Below are 15,922 nucleotides of genomic sequence, written 5' to 3'. Positions count from 1 at the left end.
AGGGGGGGTCACACTTGTGCTGTCCCCCGTTCCTGGTCGCAGCTAGGACCCTCTCAGCATGTAGACACATGGGGCTGGGACAGCCCAGGGATGGGGATACCCCCACACCTAGCATGGGGATGGAAATGTGGGGCTGTATCCTCTCCTGGGCAGATGAGCTGGGAAAAGGGGTGCTGTGCTGATTCTCTGCCTTGCAAAGGGTTAATCTAAAAAAAAAGAAAAAAAATCCTCAAATCTCTTCTCTTTCTCTCCCCTCCTCACTCCCTTCCCTTTTTCCAGGTATTGTTTATGGCCACAGGAGGGAGCTCAAATCCAGACATGGGAGGATTGGCTTGATTTCGGATCCAGAACGTCTTAAACTCTCACTTTTCCGCTAAGCTGGTCCCTGTTATGTCCAGGATCTGGCACCTGCTTGACATTTACTTTGAGTTCCAGAGGACCAGAGACCTAGGATGAGGAGCATTGGATCTGCCCTGAACCTGCTTTTGGTATCGCCACTCTACTTTGTGTGGACCGTGGTCGCTCTGGACCTGGCACAAGCTCCCTGCACCACTTTGGTCCAGGGGAAATTCTTTGGGTATTTCTCCTCCTTCGCTGTCTTCCCGTTGAACTCCTCTCTCTGCTCTTGGATTATCCAGAACCCTGACCCTCGGAGGTACACCTTGTACATGAAGATCCTGAAACCTACCAGCGTATGTGACCACCAGCACATCCGCACCTACCAGTTCGACTCCTTCCTGGAGTCCACCCGCACCTACCTGGGCATGGAGAGCTTTGACGATGTGTTGAAGCTCTGTGATGGGTCCACCCGGTATGCCTTCCTCCAGTCCAACAAGCAGTTCCTCCAGATGAAACAGACCACGCCGCCAGGGGTGGAGAGCGGGCCTGTGCGATGGAAGCCCACGAAGGCTCAGGAGAGGGACTTCTCGGTGGAGTACCTCGTGGTGGGCAACAGGAACCCTAGCAAAGCTGCTTGCCAGATGCTCTGCAAGTGGCTGGACGCGTGCTTGGCCATCAGCAGCAGCTCCCACCCGTGTGGCATTATGCAGACTCCATGTTCTTGCTCAGGAGGTGAGGTCCTAGATCAGGCCAGCGAGATCCTGGGGCTCACGAAGAAGAAAGAAGATTGCTATAAGGATGGGATTTACTTGGAGAACTGCATGAGCAGCCCAAAGGACAGCAGCGGAGTGGAGTCCCTGGGTAAGTGGAGTGCGGCTACCTGCCTGGAGGCGTTTGGGAGGAAGGGCTAGTTGGTGTGTCTCTCCCGGGTCCCACAGTCCCGGTCGTCGTTGTATCTGAGTCTATGGATGCCTGTTATGAAAACCTTTTTTTCTAATTGATAAGCAGGTCTGGTAACCCCCGGTGGCTCTTTATTAGCGTGTAACTAGAATGCAGAGCACCTTCCCCTGAACGTGTCCCAGATTGTTTCATTAGTTCCCAGAGCTGGTGCCTCATTTGTTTTACTTATCCTGCAGCCTCAGAGCTGCTGAGAGTCTTAACCTGAAGGCGAGCAGCTTTCCTACATAAAGATGTCCTAGAAGAGCCAGGATCCAAGTTACCTCCCGAGGCAGGTTGCACTCGGTAGCCCTATCACCCATTTTAATTCATGGGAAACACTTAACTCCCAGGCCCAGTTTAAGCGAATGCCAACAGCAAGCGTGTTCATTTTGTCTTGGCCTTGTTTTCCTTCTGGACACTTTCAAAAAAACCCAGGAAGCAAACAACCACCCCCTCCGCACACACACACGCGAACCAAATGCTGCTTGCACGGGGTTACTAGGTGCCTTCTTTGTGGCTCATTCCTCAGGTGTTTCATCAGCTCCTGTGTTTCATTTTCCTTATGATCTTCAGTGACTGAGGCATAGGCTGTGCCTGCTGGGAGGCAATGGAAGGACCCAGGGAGGCAGAGGGGGCATGACAGAAAGGGCGAAGAATAAGGACGAGATGCTCCTAAGATCTGATCTCTGCGTGTGTCACAGCTGCTTAACCTTTCGGTGGCGTTCTGGGGAGCGAAACGTCTGGGGAGCAGGCTCCGTCGGCGGTACGGCGTCGTGCAAAGTAGAAGGGAACTGGAGGGTCAAAAGCGGAGCCTCTATTTTAGTGCCTGTGTCAGATCCGCTCTGATATATTTATTCTCGGTTCCCGTCCCACCTGCCAGCAGGCAGGTTATGTAAAACGGAGGTGTGATACTAAATAGGAATATGGGCAGGTGCGGGGGGGAGCCTCCGATTTTGCAAAGTTCAGACCCACTCCTGAATTGCACCCCAGGGTGCTGTCTCCTTGAAATGTCAGATTCAGATGTCCTCTGCCGTCAGAAGAAAGTTTGTATCTGGCGGGTTCTGGACTTGGTGTTTTCTGCCTGGCTTTACCAGACACCCCCACTCAGAAGAGAACTTCTGTACGTTTCTGTGGGTGGAAAGAGGCCAGATTCACTCGCAATAGGAAGGAGGTTATCAGGCACAGGTCCAGGCTGTGCAGTGTGATTTTCTTGCAGACCTCAGTTTGGAGTTAGCTGAGCGATTAGTATACGATCAGGTATTAGTGCTTCCGTCAGTGTATTTTGGGGGAGATTTTGTTTCTCACTGATCTGTGAATCAATATGTGAAGACACACAGCCGAGCCGTAAATCCTGCAAATTAGGACTTCAGCAGAGCCTCTTTCCCTGGTTATGAGCACACTGCAATATTTGCTCCTCAGATCTCAGATTTCTTTGCAGTGCCCTTTCCTCCTCCGTGAACAGTTTGTGCAGAGCACCGTGTGGCTGTCTCCTCGGAGTGATATGAGCTTCCTAAGTCATGTGCCATGCTTTGTATTTGCTGATTGGATGATTTATGCATTCAACCCAAGTAGCACGACCTTTTTCATTGCGACCAAAGGTGAAATTTTAAATAAGATTTTCAGCAAATCCTGGAGCATTCAAGCTTAATATTGGCTTTTGTAAAGATCTCTCCCAGTTCAGCTTGAGTGCTTGAATGTTCCCAGAAAATAAATATGAAAGAAGCTCAGAGGTGGCTGAACCAAAATTCTTTTTTGGGTGTCAAATATTTGTAGAGAGTGCAGATAATTTTTTTGCTGGCTGCTCACATCTGCCCGATATTGAAGATGTAGAATTAGCATCTTCACTGGTGGAACGCCATCTACATGGAAACAACGCTCGCAGCCCGGCCTCTCCATGTGCTGCTCTGTCTGTCACTCTGTCTATTTTGATTTTTGCAAAGGCTTGATCAGGAAGATGGAGGCGAGATCCAATTTGGACCCAGAACCAGTGATCTTTTAACAGTATTTTGTGGGTGGAACATTTTGATAGGGTTCCCAAATTCCTAGCGCTGCTAGTGGTGGTTATTGCTGTTATTGTTGTTCTGATTGTGTTTGTAACAGTTTTTGTTTTTTCCTACAAGCTTTTTTTTTTTTTTTTGCTGCTGCTTCCTGAGTCATTTGTTGCTTCTGAGCCTGTCTCCTGACACTTTCATCTTCAAACATGTGTATGTGTGTGTTGTACTAATCTAGTCTGATGAATTTTGAGGCAAGTAAAAAAACTGCCAGATACCCAGGTACCATCCCTAAATGTGGAGCCTGACTTTTCCTGATGTCTCTCTTCTACACCTGAGACGTTTCCAAAGCAAGTGGGTGGGTGTAAACTTACTAAAGCTACGACGAGGCACTGCTTTGGAAGGAGACGTGCTGTTTCTCTGGGAGCCGCTGTGGCTCATAAAATACGTGATATCCCTTTGAAAAGGTGCAGTCCCCATGTTGGGTCAGTGGTATCCCGAAGGATGGAGAATGAATCCAGGCTGCCGGCTGGATTAGATGGTTTCCTCTCCCTGCTCTCTGAAGTCACTCAAGAGCAGTCCAAGAGTAGATCTGGTAGGCTGGACGTTGGCTTTCGTGGCCAAAGAACAGACCAGAAGATGCAAGTTCTGCTACCGACCGAGCCGTCGCTCAGTCTCAAAGACAGATCTCCCCACCAGGGCTGAGAAGTGGGTGCACCGACCTTGTCACTCCAGAGCTGCTGGGACACTCACGTCAAGGAAATTCGTGGCAGAAGGGTTAACCACTGCTGCAGGCTGAGGCACCCCGCTGAAAGGACAGCTAGAGCAAACACAGCGGTGGGAAGGTGTCAGCACTGTCCTTCTCTGACCATGTCCTCTGCTCTGCCCTATGCCTTTTTTTTAAATTTATTTTTTTATTTTTAAACGGCAGGCCTCTCTGCAGAAGGAAAATTGCATGCCTGTGGGAGCACAGGGTTGGAGCCTGCTTGTATAATCCCTTTTACCAATGACCAAGCTCTGTCTCAACACATTGTTTTGTTGTTGTTGTTGTTGTTGTTTGTTTTTTCCACTGGATTTGCTCATTTGCTATCACTGCTGTGACACAAAGAAACCTAACCGCCAGTCTGATTTCACCCATGGCCAATGAATTTACACCTGGTGCAGGCACATAGGGACGTTTGTGGACATTCAGAGTGATACTTAACAAAGCGACTCTGCCTTCATCCCAAAAGAGACTCCCTGCCTGAGATCTGTCGGGACAAAATTATTTATTTAATTAATCCTAAAGTTTTTGGTTTTTTTTTTTTCCCCCTACATTTAGTGAGACACCCCCTTTGCACTCGCTCTCCCACGCAGACGTTGCAGAGGTTACAGCAGGCGGTGGTGGGGGCGGGAAGAATCTGTCAGGGTGCAGAGGCGGCAGAAGATATTTCGGTGTCTTGCTGCACACGGAGCTTGTCCTGATGATCTGCAGGATACACTTGGAAACGTACAGGCAGCTGCAACCCACCCGCCATTTTTCCTGTCCTTGTTGCAGTTATCTCAAGGTGCTGCACCACGAAGGCTTTGAACAGGGGGAATTTCTCTAGGGGAAGACTATTAAAGGGGAAAGATTTGGGGCAGCGTCAGCCCTCCCTCTGCTGGCGCAAGCAAGGTAGGAAGAAGGCAGAAACCAGCTGTAAGTTCTGATGTTTAGAGGTGAATCCTCCTTTGGGAATGCAAGTTGGCATTCCTGGGATAGGCTGTCTTGCAGGCAAGCGATAGGGGCCCTGAAAGGCTGCAGTTTGGAGAGCTTGCAGAAACAAGGGGCCCTGTGACATTCAGGAGGATTGAAGGTCTGAAAATCCTGGTGGACCTCCGAAACGAGAGCCAGCTTCCCTGTAAACAGAGCTGGGGCTTTAAAAAGGATTCTGATGTGACACTGTAATGGAAGAAGGTTAAGTGTGTGCTTAAGTGCTGTGCTGAGTTAGGCGCTTAATGAATGACTAATTTGTCCTGTCTCGACATAATCTGCTCCTGGAAGGCCATTATAGTACTCTTGCATTGGTGGCCCAAAAAGATAACCAGCATGCGCTAGTCCTTCCAGTCTTCACAACCCCTCCCCAGGGGATCCAAGATGCTGATTGCAAAACAAGGTTAATTGTGTGCCCCTGAAATTTATTGCTTGCTCACTGGTAAAGTAGATGAAGAGTCACTTGCTTCAGGGCTGGAGGGACTTTTACGATGAACAAGTCTGACCAGTTACATATCTCTGCCAGAGAACTTCACCTGTTCATTCAAGAAAATAACTAAAAATTGTGATGGAAATAGAGCTTTCTAGTTTTCAGAAAGCATTCGGTCAGGATATTGCTAGTCCTGAGTGCTGGGGAATTCCCTGTCTTTCTTGGTAAGCTTTCCCGTTGCCCAGTTAAGCCCATCGCTCTGAACAAACACAGTCCTTCCTCCCTGACTCGCAGTCCCTCACTTCACTTCTGCGTTTTAGTGGTGTTTCACCTTCCAACCCTGAGGTGTTTTTATGCCTTTGTCTGCTAGATTAAGAAGTCATCCAGCATCCATTCTCTACTATCTGGAGTGGTATTTATAGACCCATGAACAAGTTGCTTCTTAACCTTGGTTGCGTTAAGTAGACTGAACTCCATAAATCTCTCGCTGCAGGACACGTTCTCCAGATCTCAGGTTGCTCTTGGGAGCGTTGCTTCATGCCTGGCCTCTTCAGCTAGGCAGAACGTGATGTTTCCTCAGCAGGTCCAAGCTTCTGCCTGGACTAGAGTCTGAGTGACTTCTCAGGGGAGTCCCTGGTGTGGAAGAGGAGCCAGAGGCATAGGGTCAGATGAACCAACTAGATTCCTCCTTGATGCAGAAATCACATTTTGTGGCACGATTTTACTTCCCTTGAATCCCTACCACCACCAGAGCAGAAACCATTTGTTAAGTGATTCCCTGTGCTTGTGGTGAGCTTTAGTAACCACGAAAGTTCAGGGACTGACAAAGAGCTGTGAGTAATTGCCCAGGGGCAGGCTAGCAAGCCTCTCCGTTGACCTCTTCAGCTCCTCCTTAGGACACGTGGCTCTATCCCTCCCTCCAGGAATACCCCAGGCCCTTAAGGACAGCTGGGCTTGTGAAAAAGGGAGCCTAGCTTAAGCCTCATTTTTGGATTTGGCAACCAAAGGGCAAAGGGAGTTGAATGGATTCAGTTTCTTTGCCTCTCCTTCCTCCTGATATAGACTCACTGTGTGTACTTGGGGGAGGTGTGCTGTTTTCCAGCTCCTTGCTGTCCTGTCTGTATTTGCCCAGCTGTCTAGTCTGTACATCCATCAGAGCAGGGCTATGATACAATGAGAGATCACCAGCAAAATGTGGGGCAAGGAGGAGCTGATTTCTGCTCTCAGGATGAGATGTTCCCATGCTGCCCTGCTAAAAGCATTGGGGATTTTAGCTGGCATGGTCCCAGCTTGAGTCTAAGCCAGAGCAGCACTAAGCAAGAACTGACACCATTTCCAAGCTCCTGGAGGAGGGTGTGGACCAGAACCTGCCACCTGCACCTTGCAAAGGGGGCACCTTCCTCTCCTTGTCTCCTGCAGTGAATCCGCACTGGCTCCATATGGGCAACTCCTGAGGGGAAAGTCCCTTACGTGTGTGGTCACTGGGTGTTTTATGCGGTAGGGAAGTGTGGGTAACTGGGAGCTGAGGTGAGGGATCCTGAGGTGGTTTAAACACTCAGAGCTCTGAGCTGCACAAGCCCTGCCTCTCCCATTGCTTTGCTCTGGGATCATTAAAGACATTGCTCTTCGGCGTGGACAGAAGTTGTGCAGGGTCTGGGGTCTTTCCAGTGGCTAAGCAGAGATTTCATGTGCCCATGCTGTTGTTTCTGCACTAAATCCACTTGTACATGCATCTGTATGGAGATGTCCTGTTTGAGAGATAGATAGTGGGGGGAAAATGAGAAAAAATAAAACGATCAGTTCCATTGTGAACTCAACAGCTTGTGGACATGTTCACAATGCAGAAACATCAGCAATTACCGTCAAAATGCACTATTGTTATGGCAGGGAGACTAAAGGTGGCATTTACATCCAGTTGCTGAGGGAGTTTTACAGGCAACTACTCCCGTTATTGCTATGAGGGGACTTTTATGTGTAATGTAATGAGTGGCAGCCTGGTGAAAGGCTCAGCCTTTCGGTTACGCATTCTTTACTTTTATTTTTAGTTCGTCATTGTTTAGCCTCCTTTCATATTCGGGACCTATAGCAAATTCCCCGAAGTGTGTCGTGTGAGAACAGGAGGTCAAATTTAGATGCAGGGAGACCCAGAAACCAGATGCGAAATCATCACATCTGCAGCACAGCTTTGCAACTGTAACTCCTGTCATGTCAGAATGAAGATGTTACTCTCTCCAAAGGAAGGATGCACAGAGCCATTTCTAACCCTTTTCACCACCAACCGTAAACATCTGACGTATTGAGATGATCATAGCAGGCTGCAAAACAAAAAAACAATATCTTTCCAAGGGGAAAAGGGATCCATGGAGCTTTTCAGGTACCTGAATACCCTTTGAGGTGCCTGACCTCTATGGATCTCTTCGGCACTGAGCTGTCTGTCTTGGTGGACCATGTCTTTTTTGATGAATCTAGCTCTTATGTTTCCCCTAGTTTTCCTTGAAAAGGGGAGTTTCCCTTTTTACAGTGCTTGTTTTCTTTATGTTGATGCAGCTCCCAAAGACTTCAGATGAAGTCAGGACTATACAGAGCCCAGCTGCCTTAGAGATCCAGCAGACAGTAGGTTGAGGAGGGGAGAAGGGCTGTGATCTTTGCCCAGCAGGCTGGGAATGGAGGCTCAGCAAGGTTGAGAGCTTGTCTGTGACCACTCCAAGACACAGAACCAAAAGTGGATCTGCATGCTCCAGGTGACAGTGATCTTTTTCAATGCTGGACAGAGCAGTAGTTTTTCCTGCTTCTTCCAGAGCATCATTGTCATCTCTGCAACTTATCCTTTCTCCCTTATTTTCCTGTCTCTGCTGTGATAGTCAATGTAATCTTGCAACATCTACTGGTGCTGGTCCTGGCTCCTATGAGCCCGTCATCCCCCAAGTCAGCACTGAAGCAAGCCTGGGCTAAATAGGTTGGAAAACTGTTTTTGGATTCTCAGCAGGTATCACTTAGTGTGCCTCTGTGATACATTAACCCGGGGAGGAGTCAGCATCTGTGTGTCCCTGGGGTGGCTCTACCAAAGTCACCTCCAGTTGTTGCCTCTCTGCGTGGTACACTGTCTCCTCGCACTTGCTGCAACCAGCAATCTGATACCGTACGGCCGATATAAATATCCTGCTTGTCAGCCTTCTGGCGGGGCAAGACAGGCAGGCTAGGAAGGGACGTCCTTTAGCACATCATCAGAATTGCAGATCTGTTCGGTTTAAATAAATTTCTTTTTGTTCTCTGGCTCCAGTTTTGATAGCGCAATAATTGCCACACACCTCATTAAGCTGAATGCTCTCGGTGGGCCTTGAGTTGTCCGTGCAGTCAAATGAACAGCTACAGGCTTGGGATATTCCCAGTGCTAGGAAGCAATAAGGAAGAGAAGGGACCCGGAGTGGTGAGAGCTGCAGCTCCTGGCTCCTGACCCAACCGCACTGCCATGGTGGGGCAGCCGCTCTGTCCCGTCGTCGCTGGAGTACTTTGAGCTGTGCTCACTCCGCAATATGTGGGCTGTGATCCGTACAAACACCAGCAACAACGGGGGAGAGAGACACAGAGAGAGCCTGGTGCTGATTCCTCAAGCCAAAATGCTGTAACAGCTTGTGTGCATGGAGACGACAAGGCAGCGGACACGTGCGTGTAAAAAGCGTGGTAGTGTCCCAAAAATGCAGGGCTGAAATGATTGTCAAACGAAGGGCAGTCTCCCCCCCTCCCTGTGTCCTATGGCAGGACAATAATTACCAGTGTCAGTCCTTGGCTTTGTAATCTTTCCTGGGCTGAAGAAAAAGATGCCCTGGTCTCTGCTAGGTTGGGTGTTTATCTTTTTACTGGATGGAAGTTGGCACTTTCCTTCTTGTTAGTTTTTGTTTGTTTTTGACTATCGTTGTGTTGAAGATGCCCAGACCAGAAGATGGTGAGGTTCTGCAAATGGTACTGAAAGCAGGAGAAACAGCTAAGAGCATGAGAACTTTTCTCCATTTGATTTCACTGGTCCCACTCCTGAGTCCAAAGGCTGGTTCTTCTGAAGGGCAGGGATGCGGGTTACTGGTCCCTAGGCTCTTGTTGAGACCCTGGGACTGATGCAAAGAGGACCTACACAGAGTCTCTGCTTCGGGATTTGCTCAGCCCACTGGAGCCTGGGACAGGACATGGGATGCAATGATTCCCCCATGTCTCCCTGTGCCTCCTGCTGCCCCAGACTAAACCCAGTCCCATGAGGAGCGCGACTCAGTGATCTCTGCATGCTTAAACTTTGTATATAGGCCTGTAGACTGCCATACATGCCTGCTGGGTGAAGTCAAGGTTTAGTTTTGGTGTCTCCTTCCCACAACTTGAGTCTACTGGCCATTTTCAACCGGACTTGCTGGTGTGACCAAGATCATGAACAGAATCCCATTTCTGCTGGTTCAGTGGGGAAAGACAGTGGTGTCGAGGAGAGAAAACATCTTGCATGTGCTGTGGGAAAGGCTTCAGTACAAGTTCAGCTTGGCCATCAGAGACCTCCATGAGGGCTCATTCTAGAGCCATATGGGGAAGGAAGCTGCTTTATTAGCTCTGTTGTTGCTCATGCAGCTTCTTGGCTTTAAAGTTAGTGCCATGAGGGGCAGGCAGGTTAAAATATGTGGATGCTGTGCATGGGTACCTATCTACAGGAAAAATATGACATTAGCCCTAGTGTAGGGAGATGCCAGGAGAAAGAGAGTCCAATCCGCATGACCTATTCTTGTCTATGAGGACTTCACCAGCACTGGCAGCACTGGTACCATTTTTGTCCAAGGTGCCTATTAACCCAAGACTGGGACTAAGTTCCCTAAAGACACTGGGTTAGGTGATTTCTGCAGAACTGGACCAAGAAAATATCTGCACTAGATTTCCAGTTGTGGACATCTGCTTGATGAGACATCACTGCCATGCCCAGCCAGCAAAGCATTAGTGCCAGATATGCTGTTTACAGCTGGGCTCGCCTGGCGTTTGGCTTCTGTCTTGTTTGCATGGAGTCAGTCAAAGGAACTTCAGTAAAAGTGACCGAAGACAAACAGTTAATTTCTGATCATAAAAATCCTTTCTTCTTCATACCCCTTCCTCCTCCATTGTTTAGTTTGTTCTTTTTTTGTTGTTGTTTTCATGTCCTGAATTAGAAAGCTTCCTGTAATGTTGGGCATGAACACTTTTTGCTAAGCACTGCTCTTATCAGGGCCATGGCGGCTTCTGACAGGAACAGAACCTGTTTTGGGGAGCTCTGCTGGGTTTGGAGTAACTCTTTATCTTGGGAGCAGCCCCATGAGGCTCAGTGTACAGCCACATATTATATCTGTGGATGCTGAAACCAAATTGTGGAGAGTCAGATCCAGCAGCAGCATAACATAGGGGTGATTCAGCCTGGAGAGTAGGTGTTTGTAATGTTTTCATCATGACCAGCAGTACGGCATCTAAACCCTGCTGACCACCTTCCTCGGCAGAGATGAGCTGTTCAGCCTTGTTAATCTCCCCAGACTCTCCTCCCTCACGTTCAGATGTTAAATTCTGGGGACAGCTCCTTCTTTAATTGACCTGAAATTTCAGCCAGAAAGCTAGAGGGGTCACCCCCCAGCTACCCCGCGTTAAGGTCAGCCAAGATTAGCTGATGATGATGTGACTCAAGAGTTATGCAATGTTAGTAACAGGAATGAAGACAGCAAGCAGCAGAACAGTTGCTCAGAAAGACGTCTGGCTTGCTGTGGGGGATAACTCACTGAAGAAGAAAAGAAGCAGGGAAGGGGATGGTCCCTAGGTAACTGTAGAGGAGTATTTAAGGAGATTGCATTTCATGGTTCTGTGCTTCTGGGACATGGAGGAGTTTGGACGGCTCCTTCGGGGACCTCAACCACCTGCCCCCGCGGACGCACCGCAGCTGAAGAACCATCAAGGAGAACGAAGCTCCTCCAGGGAGAGCAGCAATGGATCCCCTCAAGCTGTCAGCACAGAGATGACTTCTTACTCCAGAAGCTCAGCAGCTCTTCCCTGCCTAGTTCTGCTCTGCGCACAGTCCCTTCCCTCCTGTCTGCCCCAGTGGCTCTGCCCCATGCAGTACCATGCTCTGAGCCTACTCCTGAACCTGATGTGTTGTCCCCAAACTTGCTATTAGGGAGACTAAGGTGGCATGCTGTCCCTTCTACTCTTAAAAATACCACACTGTGAATAGCGGGAATGATAAAGCCTGATTTCCTATCAGATGAAGTCCTGTATTCTCCCACTGTGACAATCCCAGATCCCCTCTGCAGCATTGCTACTCGTACAAAAATCCCTCGTGACCTCTGTTTTCCACCAGTTCCTCAAGGTTTGTCCTGCAGCTAGCACCCTCTTGGCTCCCCTAATCACTTGTTGAACAGGGGGCAACACATCTGGAGCACACACGTTGCTGGCCCAGCTGACGTGGCAGATAAGCTAGATAACTGCTGTACTTGCTTTGCAGCTGGTTTTTTTTTTCAGTGGATGTGATCACCTAGGTCTCTTTTTCACCTAACTGACTTCACTCTCACAGAAAACCAGCCTGGGATGAGCATCTTTGGGGTGAGATTGGCCTCAAACTTTAATGGGTGAAGGGATATCAACCAGGCAGACAGACGCGCTCACATCTTTCCTTTGGGGAGCTGACCTGGAAAGGAAGCATGGGCCAACATTTCAGCTGGTGCATTGGGACCTCTGTCACGTGGGTTCTGCTGCAGCCATTGGGTTAGTCTGGTTTTGGGTTGCACTTTCTCGCCTGGTGTTGACGATGTTCCTGCACTGGGTGCTGGAGGCAAAGGGCCGTACAGCAGGTGGGCACTAGCCCAAGAGCAAAGGATTGAGAGAGCTGCCACATGTGCTGAGTTGTAGACAGAGCATTGACCTATGGTGCTGGAGTCTCTCTGGAGAAGAGCAGTGGTTTCTTGCTTGCGCAGAGACACACATCAGTACCCCAGTGTCATTTTTTGAAGACTTAGTAGCCCCTGATTCTATGCACATGTTATTAACATGGGGGATTTTCACCCAGAGACCCTGGCTCACACCAAGGAGCAAGTGACATGTCTATTTATTCCTGTCTCCAGAGATCAACTGTTCGCACTCCTTTACCTGCTCCAGTAAAATTTCCCTCATGTTTCATTTAGCTTTTACTGCCAGCTGAATGTGCTAGCATCTGAAGGGGGACATGTAGAAGAAGACAGAAACCTTCTGTCCAGACCTGCCACCTGTTCTTCCTTCCAAGGTGGGGGCTCCATGTCAGGATGCCTGATGGGATATTTGATAGCTAAGTGTTGTGGTGTGTGGCTCTGAGAGGGGAACATTTCTGAGTTGAAGCCCGTTGAATGCTGGGGAAGCAAATGCTGGGGAAGAGCAGGCACTGTGCACTCCAATAAATGTTTTTTAATACTTCAGTAGGAAAATGCAAGAAAAGAAAAGGTGATGGGGAGAGCCAGAGGCCACAGTGAGGAAATATAAATGGTGTAGCTGGGTTTCCCTTGCTTTTCCGAGAGCATGTGTTGCCTGGGGAGAGGAGGGAGCTGAGAAGGCAGCAGCAGACAAGCCTGTATCCCTCTTTCAAGACACATCCGTAAGCCTGCGGCATGCCCAGACCTGAGAGCCTGTCCCCACTATGATCCAGCTGTGTCCTGCTGACCTGATGTGGGAGACGTGGCCGCAGTCCTTGTCACTGGAAATGCAATATCTTCTCCCACCTCCTGTTGTCTCCCGCACCTTTACTCTTAGGAGCCGGACTGCACACATCTATCTATGCGTGCACAGATGCAGCACCGCTAGAACAAGGGGCTGACTCACACTTAAACCTCTCCGTGCCAGCAGGCAGCGGTAGAGGGCGGGGGAATGCAAGGAGGACAATATGGGACTTGTGTTTCGCCTCTTGGTTTGCTGAAAGCCCCCTGAGGACTAATCGACTCATTTTCCGGATAGGTCTCATGGTGCATTTCAGATGTTGGTTGTTTATACTTGTGGGATCCTTCTCAGGAAAAAGCACAACTTTTATTAGCACCCAGAGAGCCAGAGCAAACTAATGGGTCGGTCTACCATACCTTGCTGGTTTGGTGGGAGAGGGTGACCTGCATAGCCTTGTGCTTGTATGGGACAGCAGGTGCTGCTCAGGGGTTGTTAGACATGGAGAGAGATACAGGTGGGAGAAATCTGGTGGCCATGCCCCTTCTTTGCAGGAGTCTGATGAAATCTGCGGACAAAGGGCTTGCTTCAACACTGCTGCCTTGTCGCCAGAGCCGTCCCCGAGCCCGCTGCTGCGTTCTTCCCTCTGCTCTGGTCTCGTACAGACCTTGAGGCAGCAAAGCATGGACATGCATGTGTCAGTCTTCTCTCACCCAGCAAAACACTCCTGGTCTGCTGAAAGTCCACTACATTTTTGAGTGGTGGGTTAAATTGGGGCTCTCCTAGGGACCATCAGCTCTCCCTCTGTTGGCACAAAAGCTCTTTCCTTGCAATTCCTGCTGTCTGTCTGCAACAACCCAAGGCAGATGCTCTTCTGTTTTTATCAGGCTCCATCTGACCCAAGACAGTTTGACAGCCCTTCTTGGCACATAGATGCAAATCCTTTCCATTGGAACCCTGATGATGGGCCCAAACTTGGAGCAGTGAGCTAAACCAACACACACATACAGGCCACAATCCCTTCCTCCACCTGGGGGGATCTGAGAGAGAGGAAACAGCTTTTGGGGGGTAGAAAGAGTTCTGGCAAGGGACAGTCTTTTGGGGCTCATTTGCATGTCTCCAGTTGCACACTGGTTTGTACGTGTCCCTGTCACAAACACACATGGACAGAGGCCTCCAAATCCCATGTCCATGCAACACTTTTCCAGGCACATGCAAGGGGAAAGAGGCATGTACGGCTGCACAGATGGCTGCGTACCAGCATGTACGTGCAAGTGCACCTGCGCATACAGGTACACATACTTGTTCCTTGCCCCTGCCACGCAAAGCCCTCTCTTTCCTTCTCTCCTGGGGACTGTTCTTCATTAAAGCAAGACCCTCTGACATGCTTTTCTGGAGTAAAGTCACTGTAAAGCAGGTGTTGGGAAGCTGATTCTCGGTGATCCTTTTGCAATGTCAGAACGGCCCCAAAGCAGCTGGCAATTGTGGCTGTTCTGCTTTCACAGGCCCATTGCATTGAGAAAGTCCCAATTTCGAAATGCAACGTTGCCAAAAATGACAGCTTAGCCTTCATCACATTTTAATTAAAACTCTACCCATTCCCTTTCGCCCCTGCTCCTTTCCTCCATACCTTTCTCCACCCCGTCCCTTTTGCCACAAAAGAACATCTAACATCAGCTGGGGAAAATGTACTCATTCAGCAATTAAATAATTGAATGTTCTGTTGGCAAAATGAACTATTGCCTGCTTTTCCTGTGTTTTTTTCCTCCTCCTTTTCCCCTCTTCTTTCTTCTTCCCTCTGGTGAGATAAGGCTGCCATTCTTGAAAGCCGTTTTAAATATTCATGTTTTAATTAACGGACTTTATTGCATGAACTCTATGTAAGATAATAAAAAGACTGCCTAAGGCACAACACATTTTTTTTTTTGTTTGTTCTGAAAGGGGACTTGGAAGTAAAAAGCCTAATACATTTCCTCAACAAACATTTGAAAGATACACAGAAACGACAACTGTGGGTTGCTTAACCAGCGCGTCTTCCCGTAACCCATGAGCTCCTGCCTATATCTTTGAGACCTGTCTCTATCGGTATGGAGCACAGCATAAATCCACAAGGCCTTTGGAGTGGTTCCTCTGGACGTACACCAGGCTCTGCACTGGGCAGAGCAGGGCAGGAGTCTGCATCCAGGGGATGCTCGGGTTGAGTTGGGGACAGAGCTGCAGCAAGAAGGGACACTTTGGGGCAGTGAATGTTTGGGACTGAATGAACTCTTTTGCTTAACCGGGAAAATGAATGTTTTGCTTTGTGTTTGGATGATTTTTCAAAACAAAATAAAAGGAATGCCTGAAGCAACCCCCCTCCCCAATAGTTCTGGGTTGAAAAACCCAAATATTGACCGTACATTTCTGTAATGGATTTTGCTTTTATTTAAGACAAACAAGTTGACAGGACGCATGAATTTGTGAAACAGCTGATATTGCCAGTTATGTATTTTTTTGCCAAAAAAGAAGAAAAATAATGTTAGATGAAGCTTACTTCTATGTGGGTGTTTTCTTATGGTGCAGCAACCGAAATTAATTTTATATTCTGAGTGTGTCATCTGTGTATCTTGATATGGGGCCCTGCACCCAGCTTAGCTGTGGACTTGTGCCAGTGGGGTGGCCCCATGGATGCTGCACGGGAGCATCAAAGGGAGGCCTCTGCCATGTTCCTGCATCTGCTCGTGACCTTGAAGAAGTCATTTTGTGCACTTATGCTGATTTTTACTCTCCCTTTTTTTTTTTTTTTTTTTTTTTGCTTATTTAGACTCAGATCTTGAGAGAAATTGATAGTTTCTT

The 15,922-nt window shown here is 48.6% G+C and overlaps 1 protein-coding gene across 1 annotated transcript in view; it reads left to right on the top strand.

The window, feature by feature from the left end:
• The first annotated feature begins 452 nt into the window (after positions 1-452).
• The window catches only part of ADGRB1 (adhesion G protein-coupled receptor B1), a 206,502-nt gene continuing 191,032 nt past the window's right edge, over positions 453-15,922 (top strand). The window contains exon 1 of the mRNA XM_067290107.1: positions 453-1,200. Within this exon, the coding sequence (XP_067146208.1) occupies positions 453-1,200 (748 nt within the window). The remainder of the gene's footprint in view (positions 1,201-15,922) is intronic.

This window comes from Apteryx mantelli, chromosome 2, assembly GCF_036417845.1.
Source record: "Apteryx mantelli isolate bAptMan1 chromosome 2, bAptMan1.hap1, whole genome shotgun sequence".
In the NCBI taxonomy this organism is placed as follows: Eukaryota; Metazoa; Chordata; class Aves; order Apterygiformes; family Apterygidae; genus Apteryx; species Apteryx mantelli.
The sequence above is the reverse complement of the archived record's forward strand: the minus strand, read 5'-3'. Positions and strand labels throughout refer to the sequence as shown.